This window comes from Tursiops truncatus, chromosome 15, assembly GCF_011762595.2.
Source record: "Tursiops truncatus isolate mTurTru1 chromosome 15, mTurTru1.mat.Y, whole genome shotgun sequence".
In the NCBI taxonomy this organism is placed as follows: Eukaryota; Metazoa; Chordata; class Mammalia; order Artiodactyla; family Delphinidae; genus Tursiops; species Tursiops truncatus.
The window spans coordinates 57,475,350-57,493,986 of NC_047048.1; the positions used below are offsets into that span (position 1 = coordinate 57,475,350).

General features: G+C 41.8%; 1 protein-coding gene across 1 annotated transcript in view; it reads right to left on the bottom strand.

Annotated features, from left to right (window-relative positions):
- Positions 1–18,637, bottom strand: part of TMC2 (transmembrane channel like 2) — a 64,524-nt gene that overhangs the window by 35,150 nt on the left and 10,737 nt on the right. The window contains exons 4-8 of the mRNA XM_033840993.2: positions 14,342–14,432; positions 9,287–9,368; positions 8,791–8,897; positions 3,909–4,007; positions 579–721 (exon numbers count right to left, since the gene is read on the bottom strand). Of these exons, the coding sequence (XP_033696884.2) occupies positions 579–721; positions 3,909–4,007; positions 8,791–8,897; positions 9,287–9,368; positions 14,342–14,432 (522 nt within the window). The remainder of the gene's footprint in view (positions 1–578; positions 722–3,908; positions 4,008–8,790; positions 8,898–9,286; positions 9,369–14,341; positions 14,433–18,637) is intronic.

Below are 18,637 nucleotides of genomic sequence, written 5' to 3' on the forward strand. Positions count from 1 at the left end.
GGCACAGACATATTAAAAAGCCATTTCTGACCACAGAGACAAGTAGAGTTGGGGCTGGAGAGGACACCAAGGTTACTCACTGCCATATACACTGGTTTAGCCTCATTGTATCTTTGTAGGCACCAGCTCAGTTCTCACATGCCAGCTAGACAGAGAAGCAGAGGGTTTTTCTGAGGATGCTGGGCTCTGGGGAAAATAGAAACAGGCCTTGGAAACTTCTCCAGCCTCTCCTTAATTAGGGTACCATGTTCCCTTTCAAGCCACACTGTTTTTTTTGACTGTTTTGGGGACTCAGTAGGATATTTGCTGCCTCAGGGCCTTTGCACATACTCTTGCTTTGTCTAAAGTGCTGTGCCCAGCCTCCTCTAAAGGACTTGTCTATCCCATTTCCCAGAACTTCCCACATTACCCTGTCTATGTCTTTTATACCCCATATGACAATCTGCATTTGCTTTATTTGTTTCCTTGTTTTCTCTCTAAATCCCCAACAAGAAGGTAAGTAGGCACAGTGTGGCCACAGGAGTGGGCTGTTTCTGGGAAGAAAATTAAAAGCCTGTAAATGAGACAGTCATACTTACGATCTAATGACGATCATCAGGCTGTAGCCGAACACGCTGACCCCCACCATGAAGTAAGCCATGGGTAACCTGTACCTCAGCCACCCGATGGTCCTCTGGTTGTTGTAGTAGCCGTAGAAGAGAGCGGAATACTTGATGTAGCCCTGTGGGGCAGCAAAGCCAAATGCTCTGGGTTTGTAAGCTCAACGTGACCGTCATCGGACGCTTCCATCGACCTGGGGTTTCTTTCTCGGGTGTGATGGGAGCCGGAGGGGAGGAAGGAAGGGTTCTCGATGTTCCTGTTCTTCCCTTCACTCCCCCAGTTGCCCCAGAGTCTATGCCTGTCTCCACGTCTCCCCTCGTCTTTCTCCTGTCTATTTCTCCGTTACACAGAGTGCATGGAGACACAGCACGGGGAGGAGAGTGTTGTTAACATTCAGGACAAATTAGGGATAAGGGGTGTGTGTGTGTGTGTGTGTGTGTATGTGTGTGTGTCTGTGTGTCTGTGTGCACATGCACACACGGCTCCAAATTCCCCCTCCAACCCCCACCCAGTGCTCAGGGTCTTACACTCTGGAACTAGAAGGGAGTCCGTGAACTTTCTCAGTATTTCAAAACTTCTAAAGAAAACTATGTGATAAGGCTCACAATCTAACCTGAGCTTCAAGTTTCATTTTGGTTTTTGGTATAATTGGCTTTACGTGTAATTAGCACACTTTTTAGGTATAATTATTTAGGTGTAAAATTAATTTATAATTTTAGCACTTCTTTTATGTCTTTGCTGAATATAAAACGGGATTATTCTGGCCTCACACAGATATGTAGTTGGACAGGGGAGCCAAATTTTAATAGTATTTTTTCATATACTTGGGGCTATTTCTTCTTCGATATCATACCTCAACCCAATAACTAAATAGTTATTTCTTAAAGGTTAGTTGCAATGTGGAATATGAATCATATAATGAACTTTTTCATACCTTAAGATCCATTGCTCTCCCCCAAATACTAAGTAATTAAAAAGGGAAAAATACTAACTTTACAGCAGAGAATTCTGGCAGATATCACTATTTTTTTTTTTTTTTTTTTTGTGGTACGCGGGCCTCTCACTGTCGTGGCCTCTCCCGTTGTGGAGCACAGGCTCCGGACGCGCAGGCTCAGAGGCCATGGCCCATGGGCCCAGCCGCTCCGCGGCACGTGGGATCTTCCCGGACCAGAGCACGAACCCGTGTCCCCTGCATCGGCAGGCGGACCCTCAACCACTGCACCACCAGGGAAGCCCAAATTCTGGCAGATATCACTTTAACCAAGTGGTCAACATAATGTAACCCTGATTTGACACTCTGAGAAAGGCACGCTACCTCCCCAACAATGCATAAGCTTAATATAATCATGAGAGAACATCAGACAAACCCAAATTCAGGGGCAAACAACTGACCAGCACTATTCAAAAGTGTCAAGGTCACTGAAAGATAGAGAACAGTCACAGATCGGAGGAGAGTAAGGAGATGTGACAATTAAATCAATGTGAGATTGTGAGTTGGGTCCTGGGATAGAAAAAGAACATTAGTGGAAAAACTGGTGAAATACAAATAAATACTATATTTTAGTTAATAATATTGTATCAAGATTAATTTCTTAGTTTTGATAATTGTTCTATGGGTATATGAGATGTTATCATAAGGTGAATGGGTGAAGGGTATATGGGAACTCTCTGTACTATTTATGTAACTGTTCTGTAAGTCTAAAATTATCTCAAAATATAGTTTTTAAAAATCTATTGCTCTGTCTTTTACTATCAAGATGTGGGATCTTTTACTCACACATGATTTTGTAACATCATGTATTGGTCATCTGGAAAGTAATGGTTCATTGAGTTGTGAACATATGCCAAATGTTGACACATTTCTTATACAATATAAAAAAAATCACTCTGTTAATATCTCCATTGATCTCATCAGAAAAGTATTTAACTACTGAGAAACTGCCACTGTCATGGTGATGGATATAAGTTTTCCAAAATTTTAATTTTTACTTGAAAAATAAAAATTTATCCTTGGCAACAACAACAAATACAACATGGGATTGTTGCTGAATAAATTGTTGGTTTTGAGTGGATAGGACATTTCAACAGCAGCCCTTGGGTGAAATAAAGAATAAAGGAAATTCTTAGTAGTAGCATATAGTGGTAGTAGTAATTCTTAGTGGTATAGTAGTTATTTGGAACACCCCTGTTCCAAATGACTTAGAAAAATACTCCAACTTACTTTCGCACATTTCTGAGGTGTCTTGAATCAGACTATGAGAGTGAAGGATGGCAGCAGCAAGATGTATTGCTTGAACCACCACCGCCAGTCCTCCTGCCTCTGGAACTCCTTGGAGCTGCAGACCAAGGCCCCCAGAGGCACGGGGGTATGAGGATTCCAAAAAGAGGGAGGGATGTTCCAGGCATAGGATCGTGAGCAAAGGCAGGGAGGCACTGGACTTCCCCGAAAGTTGATAATATTGAGGCATGAAGTGTGAGGTCTTAGACAGACATGGGACTGGGACTGGAGAGGTAGAGGGCAGCCAGGTCATGAACAATTCTTTTGTAAACACAATTCAGAACACTCGGCTTTATTCCATCTGGGAGTGGGAATAAATGAATATCGGAGGTAGGGAGTGACAGGGTCAGGTTTACATTTTAGAAAGGTCACCTGGCAGCAGAGGGAATGGAGATTTGAGGAGACAAGCCAAGGCAGGGAGGAGAGGTAGCAGATTCTGACAGTGGTCCTGGAACAGTGAGGTTTGAGGAGAGGTGGGAGGGATGGAGAAAAGGAGACTGGTTTAAGAAACATTTAGTAGATAGGCTCAGATTTAGTGAGTGATTTGATGTGAGGGGTGGTGGTGAGGAGAGGAAATGTGGGATGACTTTCAGGTTTCAGACTTGAATGACTGGATGAACAGTGGTTCCAATAAATGAAATGGGAAAAAGTGATGTAGGTTTGGTTGGATAGTTGTTGGACTTGAGAAGCAGGTAGGATATTCAGTTGAAGATGTCACGTGAAGGTTGGGGAAAGGCTGGACTGGCAATAGCCCGGGGGTCTTACTGTGGTTATGCCGAGATAAAACCATCGTGTAATATCACCTTACATAGATCTGGCAGAATGCGGGGACCAGTGGCCTCATGGGGAAGTCACGTTTATCAGAGTGTGTGATAAAAGGACCCACGAAGGGGGTCTAGGAGGACATGGTTGGCTAGCTCATTTTGCACAGTGCTAGGATCCCATTTGGTTAAAGCACTGGCTTTCCAATAATTAAACACTTCACACTCATCCACAATCACAAAATGGAAGTGCATTGGCATGTTGGTACCTCAAAATCCCAAAGGACGGAAAAATCCATGGCTTTTTCTTCCTCAGCCCGAGGCACCGTCTTTCTGGGTATGCTTCCATAGGGCATGCCCATCAGCACCTTGTGTTGGGACAGAACGACACAATTACACGTGGAGAAGATACAAACACACGGAGATGTGCACATAGTGGGCTAAATCTCTTCTCAGAGCAGGAATATCCATTCTTTTTCCTTTAAATAACATTAATCACTTTTCTGATTTTAAAAGTATTACATACTCGGGCTTCCCTGGTGGTGCAGTGGTTGGGAGTCCGCCTGCCCATGCAGGCGACACGGGTTCATGCCCCGGTCCGGGAAGATCCCACGTGCCGCGGAGCGGCTGGGCCCGTGAGCCATGGCCGCTGAGCCTGCGTATCTGGAGCCCGTGCTCCGCAACGGGAGAGGCCACAACAGTGAGAGGCCCGCGTACCGCAAAAAAAAAAAAAAAAAAAAAGTAATTAAAAGTATTACATACTCATTGTAGAAAATGTGAAAAAGTATAGAAGAATGTTTAAAAAATTACCTGTCACCTTCACATCCTAAAGATAATGACTGTTAAATATTCATGTATTTCCTTTCAGAGTTTCTGAGTTTTATATACGTTTTAGCTTGATTATCTAGCTTAATATTATTTTATGACCAATTCCCTATGGCATATGGTATTTTTCAAAATAAAATGACTTTAAAATATCTAATCACATGTATATACCATAACCTTACTTACAAATCCCCTACTGTTGGACTAATTGGAGTATTTCTAGTTCTTCATGTGTACATAATTCTGTTATTAATACCCCTTTATATATATGACTTGATTCACAGCCTTAATTATTTAAAAAATAAGGATTGTATTAAATTTATATATTGATTTAGGAAGGATTGATCTTTTTTATGATATTAAATTTTCCCTTCCACGAATGTGCCTTCCTGTTTATTCAGTCATATATATATTTTTAAAATATTTATTTATTTGGCTGCTCTGGGTGTTAGCTGTGGCATGCAGGATCTTCGTTACCACATGTGGGATCTTTAGTTGCAGCACACGGAATCCCTAGCTGCGGCATGCAACATGTCAGAGAATCAACAAATGTAAATGAGAGAGGAAAAAATTACACTATCATGCAAAGGGGAGTATAACTTCAGATACATGAGTGATTTTAAAAAAAAGAAACTATGTTATTTAACTTTAAGCCAATACATTTTAAAATGTAAGTTGAAATGGAAAGTTCAGGAGAGTGATTACTTGTGAGAGTTATGTGGGTAACATAATTGGGGAGAAGTAGATGGAGGACTCTAGCGTGTGTGTAATTTTTTATTTTTAAACTTAGTGGCAGGCAAATGGGCTCATTCTTTATACCTTTGCATATATCTGAAAGTTTTAATAGTTATTTTTAGAGGAAGTACCCATATGAGGCTTACTGACTGACTGCTGCCTATGTGAACCCTAGAGCAGAACTTACAAGATATTTTAAAGAATTATTTAATTAAATTAATTAAGGTACACCAGCAATGTACACCCTGGCTGCATATTAGGATCACTTGGGGAGCTGTATTTGTCATCTATTTTTGTATATCAAATTACCATAAAACTATCGCCTCGTTTCTGCAGGTCAGGAACCTGGGTTGGGCTTAGCTGGGTCCTTTGCTTCAGGGTCTTTCACAGGCTTCAGTCAAGATGTCTGCCAGGGCTTTGGTCTCATCTGAAGGCCTGGTGGGGGAGGATCTGATTCCAGATGCACTCCCGTAATTGTTGGCAAGATTTAGTTCCTCATGGGCTGTTGGACTGAGGGCCTCAGTTCCTTGCTGGCTCTTGTCCAAAGGCCACACTGAGTTCCGTTCCAGTGGGCCTCTCCAGTCTGGCAGGTTGCTTCATCAAAGCATGCGAGCCAAGAAGGGAACCAAGAGAAAATGCCACATGGAAGTCACAGGCATTTATAACCTAATCATGTAAGTGACAGCCTGTCACTTTGGTTACATTCTATTTGTTAAAAGCATGCCACAAGGTCTAGGCTTTACTCAGGTGGAGGGGATTGATTATACAAGGGCATGCTACCAGGAGAAGAGGATCACTGGCGGCAATCTCAGATGCCTGCCTACCATGGAACTTTTAAAATAGGGACACCAGAGCCACATTCTCAGAGATTCAGATTCAATTGATTGGACTTCATATTTAAAAAAAAACTCCCCAAGTGATTTTCATATGCAGCCCATGTTAAGATAAGAAATACATGAGCTCATCGTATAGCAAGGCCTTGATAGCGAGCTCCTGCAGCATAACTGAGGGCACTCCTGGGACCATGAAGGCATTCTGGGATCTGCAGGCAGTTGTCATTAAAGCCGAACAAGATTCACTCAAGCATTCAGAGAAGTTTGATTCCATTAAAATGTATCAAGGATTTGTGGCAAAAGAAGATGAGTATGAGGAAAAATTCTGTTAAAGTTGTCTAACATTTGAGCACTTCTAATATTCTTATTCCTAGACCCTCTGAGTCACGGTGGTTAGCCTTAAAACAGCCATGAGCCATAGGAATATCTGATCATTAGGTTTAGGCTTAAAACCTTTGGGCCCTGAAGTTAGCCGTGTCCTTGAACAAACAGGTCATCTCCTCTACTCTACCTGCAGTGAATTTGGATGTGTCAGATTCCCATGAAGCCAATTTCCCACTATCCTAATTAAGAGGGCATCTTAGGATACCCCACATTCTCAACTGCTGTTATCCAACCTATCATCAAGTCTTGTCTGTTCTACTCTTTCCCTGTCTCTCTCTTTCTCTTCTTTCTCCCAACCTACTCCAAGACGGCTTCCCAAACACCTGCCAATCAAATCAAGGTGTTCTTTCCTGAACAGTTCAGGTCTTGGCTGCTTCATTGGAATGCAGCAATCACTAAATTTTCATTGTTTCAAACAAATGTCCCCTTGATAGGAAATATTTATAAATTATATCAATTTATATAAATTATATAAAATGTAATATTCTCTTTGAGGAAAAAAAAAAACCTCAGTGTTTTAAAAATTATTCACCTTTCCCAAAACACTGCCTTTCTGGACCACTGTATAGCAAAATTCTAGTGATGTCTCATAGGCCTACAGCCTTTAAATGTAATCTGTTCTCATGGAAATAAATCTATTTGGAATCAAAAACTCCCAGGAAGAAAGCAAAGAGTCTGTGAGAGTAAATTTCCCCAGTAACTACTGGGGAAAACTGTCTCCTCCTTGGCTATGGAGGGGAGAAGTAAAACTTCTATTTAACTTCTGACAATACTGGGGAGAACCAGATTTGTTTTCAAGAGCATTTGTACACATTTGCCAGAAGGTTTAAAATCTTTATCTCTGGGGACTTCCCTGGTGGTGCAGTGGTTAAGAATCCACCTGCCGGTGCAGGGGACACAGGTTCAATCCCTGATCCGGGAAGATCCTACATGCCGTGGAGCAACTAAGCCCACGTGCCACAACTACTGCCTGCGCTCTACAGCCCATAAGCCACAACTACTGAAGCTCACGCACCCTAGACCCCGTGCACCACAACTACTGAGCCTGCAGCCTGCAACTACCGAAGCCCGTGCACTCTAGGGCCTGCGTGCTGCAACTACTGAAGCCCGCATGCCTAGAGCCCGTGCTCCACAACAAGAGAAGCCACCGCAATGAGCAGCCCACGCACCGCAATGAAGAGTAGCCCCCGCTCGCTGCAACTAGAGAAAGCCTGCTCCCAGCAACGAGACCCAACACAGCCAAAAATAAATAAAAATTTTAAAAAATGTTCATATGGAATCATTTAACAAAATAAAATAAAATCTTTGTCTCTGTACTGGAGAGTGACAATGGTTTAAGAATATATATAGGACAAAGTGGACTGACTCATAATCCTTGATTTCCAGGTGTGCACATAAAGGAGTATAAAGGTTAGTTAATGACATAATTGTAAGCATACTCTTTGGGTAATGTAGAAAAGAATTCAATGGTTTTATCAATAATATAACACCCCTTTGCTACCAAGTACTATTATAATAAACCCTCCACTTCTTCTAACTAATCTGATTTAATTCACATTCCATGGAAGTCTTTTAATTTTGTGAAAAATAGATGTTCAGGAAAGTTTCCCAAAGATGTGACTACAGATAGAGTTGACTCTAATATTCTCATGGAATCATTTGTAATAAAGTAGGAATCAGTAACCTATCATAGAGCCAATTAATAAACCTAAAAGGAAAAAATACTAAATGCATAAATATCATTACCCTGTAGGCTGTAAAGGTAAATCCACTTGTGTACCCAGCACAAGCACCAAATGGTTCAGGCAGGACTGTAGCAATTACTGTGCTAAGCGCTAATGGACCACAGGCACCCCTGGAAAAGGCCCCAGGCCAACACTCTGGAAACCTGGAATCTCATTCACCACAAATTTACTGTGTAAATTTGTACAGGTCATTTGTTCCTTTCTTGTCTCTCAATTACTAAGCTATAGGTAAGGATCTACCTACACCCATAATAAGATTGTATCTGGGAGAACAGTGAGGAGTGCTATTCAAATGCAGAGTTTCTTTGGGGTAATAAATTATGATATAATGCATTCTATCTCTTTTTTTTTCAAGGTGAAAGAGAAAAAAACCTCACTGAGATATTAATTCTCCACCAATTTTAAAGTAAAATGAAAGGTAGAAAAATGTAGCGTCCACCTGTTAATTCAGAAATGGAAATATTTGGTTCCATTCTTTGTACTCGGCTATCTGGGCAAATGATGTGAGCACAGAATTTAAAATGAATGACGGATTCTTTGTAAAACAGAGTATTTGATTTATATAAATGAAGATGGCTGTCATGATAAGCCTCAACACTATCTGAAGTTGTAAGCAGTTCTTTTCTTACCTCTGGGATTATGACTAGACCAAATATTAAGCCAAAAAGGACGAGGTTAACTCCATACATCCATCGGAGAAAGATGAAATATGATGCCACTGAAGAACCAAAGTGACCTGAAGAGAGAAAGATGGTGGATGTAAGTGTTGCAGAAGGACATTAACATAAAGGAGGACTTTATGTGTGTGATGGATTCAATTTTCATGTCAGTCTGTGGAATATACATCCCTTTTCTTTTTCTAGATGAAAAAAAGGCCCTAACCGATGTGAAGAAGCACATCTTAAATTTTGGTCTGACTAGTCCAAAGTTCATCTTTTTTCTTTTTTTTTAATATCTTTATTGGAGTATAATTGCTTTACAATGATGTGTTAGTTTCTGCTTTCATCTTTCTCCTAGTACAACAGAACCTATAACATAATCTAGTCAGTTAGTCAAGAACACAGTCCAAACCCTTGGAAAACCCTTCAGCAAACGAACTAAAAACAGTGACACCAAAATACTCACTTTCAATGTCCTTGATCTTCATTTCCCAGGGAATACATTGAGTCTTGAAATTATCAAAGTCTCTTTTAAACTTGACCCATTTCTGAAATTAAACAGGCAACACCCTTAGTTCATTAACACGCTGCCTTTGGGCCTGGAGGGGAAATTGGAGGTGCATGTAGAGGTTGACATGTTGACATGTGGGTGAGGCTGCCATGTTGGAGCTGTTGAGCCTAGGCTGTCAGAGGTGGATGTGCACATCTTCACTTTCCAAAGTCAGGTGTGAGTCAGAGAGAAGCAAGGGCAACACAATACTTTGCATTTGTCTATAGTGCTGATAAAGTTTCAGGTTTGGACACTTTACATATGAACTTAGAAAGTCTGTGTATAATTTATGATTTGGGGAATCAAATTGGCTTAGCAAACTCTGATACAACTTCCTTCATCTTAAACCAAAAATTCAAGAGAAAAAAGAAATTTCATAACTCTCATACCTACATTTGGCAGACAGCCAAGTGCCTTAATCTGATAGGAACTGTTGCTAAACTACAAGGCTGGTGGAAGTGGTAAAGAGATCTCAGCCCGTGGCTTCCCATTCTTCTCCTAGTGAAACAGCAGCCTGTTTTTTTTTTTTTTTTCCTAAAAGTAGTTGGGAAGGCATTATGCCCCTTTCCATGGTCTATTCCAACTCCGACACTTTGTACCAATCAGAAACTTGAATAGCTGTCTGTCTGCCGGCTGCGTGAAAGTTTGTCAACTCTTCAAGGGGCTTCTCTCCAACATCCCCACCCCCTGGAAATAAATCCATTTGGAATGAAAAAATCCCAAAAACACCTCATAGAAAACAGCAGGCAAAGAGGAAGTAGGGAGAAAATCCTCAGATCAGTTTCTATTATTACAAAGGTCTCAAAAGAACTTATTCATGAAGGAAATGAGATTTTCCTTTGTAAATTCGCTAAAGGATAAAAGGGAAATTTTATCTGAAGGAATCAGACGAGCTTCCAAACCTGAAGGCTTTGACTATATCATGATTGGATAATTACTGTATAAGGAAGGAAACCACCTGTCAGAAGAGGGAAATGTTCACAGATGCCAAGGAGAAGAGGGGTTCATAAGCAAAAGACAGGTTGATAATAACGGCAAAGATCTCCCTAAGACAGGAAGGGATGTGGGGAATGGCAGATGGTGGACATGGACACCCCAACCCCATTGCTTCCTCTCCCTTCCCTAGTTCTGATTCTGTGCTCAAAAACCATCTTTGGCTTATTTGGCTTCTTATCTAGGTCTGTCTCTAAGGAAAGCATTTGCGCATCATCTGGGCTGTGAATATTTTGATTTCTATGGCAGTAATTTTTTTCATTGCAAATTAATAGATTGGAATTGGGATTATGGTTTAGTTTCCCATATAACTAACTGTACTATCAAAAATAAAAGGCACTGGGCTTCCCTGGTGGCACAGTGGGTGAGAGTCCGCCTGCCGATGCAGGGGACACGGGTTCGTGCCCCGGTCTGGGAAGATCCCACATGCCGCGGAGTGGCTGGGCCCATGAGCAATGGCCACTGAGCCTGCGTGTCCAGAGTCTGTGCTCCGCAATGGGAGAAGCCACAACAGTGAGAGGCCCGCATAATGCAAAAAAAAAAAAATTTGTTTTTCATTTCTTGCACCAGTTATTCCTCCTTGTAGATTAGTAATCTGGTATCTGGTTTTATATATCAGTCTCATAAGCTTTATTAATGTGAGTCCTCCCCCGAGAGACAGATCCCCTGTCAGGGTGCTGATAAAATCAGTATAAAATATAGCCTTGCAAGGCAGAGGACCAATGGAGTAATGAATGTTGTCAAGTGAGGCCCCTGGAGACATAGCCTGCCAGTTGATCACTTGGCAACCACCTGACAGCCCCTCAAGGCTGTCGGCATCTTGGCCTGAAAAGATGATGCCTGGGGGCGGGGGGCAGAGGCAGAGAGAGGCCTGGGAGAAGCTCTGCATTGAAGCTCTTTCCTTCATTGGTTTAGAGAATCAGAAAACTGAGCTTGGGCGTGGGCGGGAGAAGACCCCCAACTCCCTTCCTCAGAGCTGTGTGATTTGGTAGCTGCCGTCCTCAGACTGGGTTACTAGCTGTGCATGTCATCTTACTAGTCAGCTGTATATAGGAAAACAGATTTCAAACAGTGGTCAAACAAGACACAGGCACATCCTGTCCATGGATGAAATCTGGATCTGAATAACTAAAGACAACCAGTGAAGCCTGAGAATTAGTACGTCAAAACAAGGAAAAAGTGATGCCATTCTTTGAAATTTTTGGAAAGCATTTCCTCCAGGATACATAATTAAATTTTGAGAGATGGCTCAATATTCTTAGTAGGATACAAAAAATATGGCTTCTAGAGTACAGGTTAGCACTTAGAGAGTTAAAAAAGAATACAGGAGGGGAAATTCCTGGCGGTCCAGTGGTTAAGACTCTGCATTTGGTTGGGGAACTAAGATCCTGCAAGCTGCATGGCGTGGCCAGGGGAGAAAAAAAAAAAAAGGTTACAGGTGAAGTATGGAAGGATTGATTACAAGGTTGCTAAAAGTTCAGTAATAGAATGAAAATAAACATTACAATTTGAGACAGAAGAAAATTGATCCAATGATATTGAGAATAAACCTGAGAAATTTTTGAGAATGCAAAGAGAGAGAAAGCAAAGAATTAAAAACCATGAAGGAAAGTAAATACAAAGAATGGAGAGTTGGCAGCCATCCTTCTGCTAACAAAGAAGCTAGAACTGTTTGAATAGAAACACGATTGAATAGACCATTTATCAGGTATATGTGAAGAACACATTCCTTAATTGGGAAAAAAGTTCTGAGTGTGCAGTTGTTAAGTGGTAAATGGTTTTTAGATAAAATTAATAAACGACCCATAGATAGTTGTCAGGCAACTATAACTGAAAAGGAAGAAAAAAACAAAATTAGGAATAAAAGAGATTAAAACTCAACATATGTAAAATGTAATGACAAAAATTATGGGACGACCTATATGCAACTTTCTGTTAATACATATGAAAATCTTAATGAAATGATCAAATTTGGGGAAGAATATAAAATATCAAAATGGCCCCAAGAAAAAGTTAAAACTTGACTACACTAATTGGAAAAACATTAAAAAATTATCAAGATATTCTATAAAATGCTTCCTGATCCATACAGTTTTAAGGGTGTCATCTTTCAAATTTCCAAAAAAATGAATGAGCTGTACAAACTGATTTACAGCATAAAAAGGAGGTGATGCTATTCGTTTAATATTATAAAGCAAGTGCAGCCCTAATATTAAAATATGCCAAGATAGTGTACGTGCACGTATGTACACACATAAATTCAAATCAATCTTATGAAAAGTTATGTAAAAATTATAAATAAAATACTTGAAAAATCAGATGTGCCTGATAAAAGTAAGTGTATGAACAGAAGGGAAAGGTATTTAATAAAATCTAACATCTATTTCCAATAAAATGGAAGTCATTAAACTAGAAATAAAAGGATAATTTCTTATTGGGAGAAAGAAAATCTATTTCAAGGCAACAACTCCCATCAACTTAGTGTGAAACAGTAGAGCCATTTTCATTAAAGTAATGGAAAAGCAAAGAGACCCACTATCACCATCATCAATTGAAACTATTCTAGGATTGCTAACCCGCACTTTAGGACAGGAATGATTTAGAAGAACCCAAGAAAAACACCTTTACATACACAATCAGATGAAAATGATTAGAACTAATAAGGGAGCACAACAGGGGAACCAGATTAAAAAATTAATATTCAAGGACTTCCCTGGTGGCACAGTGGTTGAGAGCCCGCCTGCCGATGCAGTGGACACGGGTTCGTGCCCCGGTCCGGGAAGATCCCACATGCCGCGGAGCGGCTGGGCCCGTGAGCCATGGCCGCTGAGCCTGCGCGTCCGGAGCCTGTGCTGCGCAACGGGAGAGGCCGCAGCAGTGAGAGGCCCGCGTAACAAAAAAAAAAAAAAAAAAAAAAAAAAAAAAAAAAAAAAATTAATATTCAAATACGTAGCTTTCCTACATACCAGGTATCTCTAGTTATTAAATAAATGGAAAAATGATTCTATTCACAAAAGCAACCAAAACATAAATTTTGTAGAAATAACATATGACATGGAAAAGATCTATATGAAGAAAATGACAAACTTTGCTGAAGGTTGTAAAAATAAGGCTCGAGAAATGTATGGTATTCTTAGATGTAAAGACTAAATATTGTACAGATAAATCTTCCCAAATTAAATCAAGGATTTAAAAAAATTTCCAATCAAAATCTCAATGGGCTATACTGGACCTTGGCAAAGTGATTTTAAAAATGCATGTGGAAAAAAAGAATGCAAAGAAAACAAAACAAAATGCATATGGAAACATAGGCAAGACTGGCCAAAACATTTCTGAGAAAGAAAGGTAAAAGGAGGAAGCCCTATGAGCCATTAGAATTAATCAATAGCTGAAAAGATGAATTCAAATAAAAGCTCCAAAAAAGGCCCTATACAAGAATTAAGTGGATGAAAATGATAGTTTTTCAGATCAGTAGGTAAAGGAAGAATACTTCCATAAGTTCCACATTAAATATCCAATTAGAGATCATTACCCTAGCCTGAATCAGAAGCTCAGTTTACGGCATAACTCAATAAACCAGAGCTGCCCCCAATGCCCCGTCGACACTACTGTTGTCCTTCTGTATGACCCTGATTACACCATGGCCCTCTGGGTCTCCACCAAATCAAAGTCTTGATTTGGGGGTTTGGAAAATAAGATCCCAGTGGATTCAACATCATTAATTCTGTGAGTTTAGTTCTTCACTGGGGAGGAAACAAGTCTCAAGTATACTGAAGCCCTCACAGATAAGTAGAGAGAAATGGACAGGATACGGTTGGTTTCCATTCTTGGATAAATTGGAATGGTTGACTGGACCTCATGCTCAGGATTCTGGGGGAGGTGGACACAAATGGTGAAGCTGGGCAGGCACTGTGATGGTCACCCAGATTCAGGAGTTGAGCAAGTTCCCCCACAGGTTTGCGCCTCTGCACCACACACCTTAGCCATCAGCATCCTATAGGCGTAGAGTCGCTTGCCTTTCCCCTTTCCCAAGGCTCCTTCATACTTCTCCACAAATTCTTGGGCCTCCCTGGTTAGCGGGGGGGGAAAAAGGCAGAAATTCAATTAACGCCCAAGCAAAAGAAATCTGAACTATGAGGGTGTATATGTGGCTGAAAGCCTTAAGTGTTTTATATCCCTAGTTAGAATGTAAGTTCCACGAAGGCAGGGCATTTTGTCTGTTTTGTCCACTGAAGTTTCCCAAATGCCAAGAATAGTGATTGGAACATGGTAGGCACCAGTAGGCAGAATTTTGGCTCTCATGACCTTTGCCCCTTGGTGAATGGCACAAAGGATTCTGCAGATGTAATTAAGATTACTGACTTGAAACCAGGGAGATTACCTTGGATGTCTGGAAGGGCCCAATATAATCATGTGAGCCCTTAGAAAAAGAAGAGGAAGGCAGAAGAGTCAGAGAGAGATGCAGCAAAAGGGGAAATCAGAGAAATTAGAAGCAAGAGAATTCTCCACCCTCTGTTGCTGGGGCCCCTCTGGATGATGCCACACTGGAAAGCAAGAGAAGAAAATGAATTTCTATCAAAAGTCAGGGAACCTGGAAGAGGACCTCAAGTCCCAGGTGGGAAGGAACCACAGCCCCACTGATACCTTGATTTTAACCTGGTGAAACCCTGAGCAGAGAATCCAGCCACACCAAGTTGGACTTCTGACCAACAGAATTGTGACCTAATAAATGAGTATTGTCTTAAACTATTAAGCTTGTAGTAATTTGTTAGAGCAGCAATAAAAAAACCAGTACAGCATTCAGTAGGTATTTGTGGAGTGAATGAACGCTGGATGAGTGAGTGAACATCCAAGGAAGACGGCACGGGAAACACATGGATGGGTTTGTCTGTTAAATATTCTGGGTGGTGTGCTGGAGCTGGTGAGGGCTGGCTTCTGAGAACCAATTGTTAAATATTCTGGAACTTGGCCAACAAATTATTAAACTGTTGGTAGCTTGAAATCGGCCATGGTGGGAGTATTTAGACTATGGGATTCAGCAAGTGCTCCAAATCAGGGTTCCCCCATCCATCCCCCCACAGAAACAGTTTATCAGGAAACACTGGATAAACCCACACAAGTAGATGAAGAATGAAGTCCATCTCAGGGTGGGTGGAAGAAGACATCGGGTCCTGTGTGTCTGACTGCTGTTGTTACAGCGCCCCCTGCTGGCAACACAACCTAAACCACCTCCAAAGTGCAAACGCAGGTAGTAGACACCTGTTAAAGTTACATTCTAACCTGGGGTTAACTCCAAGGTTGGTTTTATTAGGATGTCTCAATGATGTCCTAATGTTAATGAGGCCAACTGTCTAGCTTCTGAGTCCAGGGTCAAAAGCTGGATTGTATGGGATTAAGACTCCTTTATGGGGTCAGCCCCTGTTTTCTCCCTAGGCAGCGCTCATTCTGGCAGTGAGTTATCTGTGACTACCAATGACTCCAAGACACCAAAGAATGTTTTCATGAAATTCATATTTTTGTCCTCTTCCTATATCTTATGAGTGGGTAGAGACTCCTAAGCGTTTGAGGTTTGTGAATTTAAATGTGATAACTAGTAAGATTTGAAGACTTCTGATAAAAATTCTCAAAAGTAAAGGCCAACTCATGCCTGCGCCATTGAGCCTGGCACCAAATGCTTCTCTTCTCAATGTCCAGACTGTGTCCAGATGCCCAGAGGGCCCTCAGGAGAACAGAGGGCCCTGCCCAGCGCTGGGTGCAAATTCTGAGGACAATTCACTGCAAAGAGAACAACTGGTCTAACAGTTCTGATGGACACAGCAAGCTTTTTTGGATCCACTGAAAGTATATAAATAATCACAACTAACATTTTTACAGCAAACCCCTTTAAACATGTCATACGTGATCAGTGTTCTTCTTACTAGAGATAGTAGTTGGTTTATGGAAATACTGGCTCTTGCACTGCACTTCCCAACTGTTGCAAATCTTACTTCTTCCCCTCCCCTCCAACAGTTTTGCACATCTTACTTTTTTTTTGTTTTGGCTGTGCCACATGGCTTGCAGGACCTTAGTTCCCCAACCAGGGATTGAACCCGCACCCTCGGCAGTGAAAGTGTGGAGGCCTAACCACTGGACCGCCAGGGAATTAATTCCCTGAAAATCTTACTTCTTCTTTTTTATTCCCCTAACAGTTCTGCAAGTCTTACTTCTGTAGGGTGCTTCTGTCCCCTCCTTTCAAATGGGGAACTTTCTGCAAGCTCATCTCTCCTTTTCCTCAAACCAGATGGTGTGTGGTAAATGAAGTAAAAAGGCAAAAGAAGAGAGATCCTTTGCTTTGTGGAAACTTCTAGGGGCCTGGATCTCAAGGTCACTTTTGGCAGGTGATTAGCAACCCCTCAGGTCCCTCCAACACTCAGGAGAGGAGGAAGCCATTGAGGCAAGGCTCTCCTGGGCAGCCATCCACAGCAGAAGACAGCACTTCAGCAGCCCCTCACATTGCCCTAGAAAGACCCTCCTTGTCGATAAAAGGGCCCAAATAACAGTTTGGAAGACACAGTCAGGGTGGCCAGCAATTACTGCTGGGAGAGAAGGGGTGTATTGTGTGGCTTTAGTGCCAGAGAGAGCCAGGCAGGATTCTGTGCCTCTCAGGGTGGCAGTTCTCATCTAGAAATGGGGACAATGTTATGAGACTTAAACGTGTGGATGCATGCCATGTAAGCACAGCAATTTCATTTACCAGGCAGTCACCCTTCTCCTTCTGGGGAAACAGCAGCTCCTGGAGTGGGCAGCTGATAGGATTCTTTCCTAGCCCAGGGGGCTGCTGTGAGGAGACTTCTGTTCCCCAGGGGTCTGGACAAGGGGCACAGCAATGCCGCCTTCCACAATGAGAATACTCTGAAGTTGATCCAAAGCATCTCTCAGAGACTACATATTTCCAAAAACTATCCCCTGGTGAAGGAGTTCAGATTCAAAATCACACTTAATTTTGAGATGCAGAGGTATAAATAGACACAGGGCAGCCCGCATTTGATGGCATCCTTACAGAGCTTTGCCGTCCCGTGCAGAACGTTGGGAGAATGTATCAGCCAGCCTGAAATCCAGAAGACAACCAGACAAAGGTAGGGAATACAGGTGGCCAAAGGGAGGTGGCTACAGGTTGGAGGTGGTCAAGAGGTTGAAGGTGATCTGGGCTATGTTGGTTTGGTGTCTCCCTTTGTCCCTAAGCAGTTTTTATTTTTCAGTTATGGAGACAAAGATCAAACAGAGGCTGAGCTCACTCTAAGTGGAAATTCAGATGAGTCAGGTGATGGCATCTGTTCTAGAGGTGTCACTGAATCAATTTAAGGGCAGTTGAGTTTAACCAAGCATGCCTGGCTTCCCATATGTGGTGGTTTTAAACTATGTCAGCAAATTATTTGACATTCCTCCCTTTAAAATGTAGAACTGGGGAGTTCCCTGGCTGTTCAGTGGTTAGGACTCTGCGTGTTCACTGCTGAGGGCCTGGGTTCAATACCTGGTGGGGGAACTAAGATCTCACAAGCCAAGCGGCGCAGCCAAAAAAAAAAGGAATTGAATTCTCCTCCACTTGAATGCAGGGCAGACTTAGTGATGTGCTTCCAATGAATAGAAGGTGGTAGAAGTGACAGTTTATGACTTCTGAGACTAGGACATAAAAGGTATTGTGACTTCCCCCTTGAAATCCCCCTCTTCAGTGGGAAGCCGGCTGCCATGTTATGAGGACAGTGAAGCAGCCTGTGGAGAGGCCTGTATGGAGAGAAACTGAGGCCCTTACTAACAAACAGAACCAACTTGCCATCCATTTGTGTGAGCAACCTTGGAAGTGGATTCACCAGCCCCAGTCATCTGAAGCCTGAAGCCCTGACCAACACCTTGACTCAACCTTATGAGAGACTCCAAGTCATAACTGACCAGCTAAGCTGCTCCTGAATTACTGACCAACAGGAGATAATAAATGTTTATTATTGTTTTAAACTACTAAGTTTTGGGGTAATTTATTATGTAGCACTGGAAAATTAATACTCTGTAGAATCCAAACCACTGATCTCTTTGGTGCATATACATTTAGGATTGTCCTGTTTGCTTGGTGGATTGACCCTTTTATCATTATGTAGTGTCCCTCTATGTCCTTGGTAATTTTCTTTTTTCTGAAATTGACTTTGTCTGGTATTTACATAGTTTCTCCTGCTATCTTGTTTTTTTTTTTGGTGTTACGTGGGCTTCTCACTGTTGTGGCCTCTCCCGTCGCGGAGCACAGGC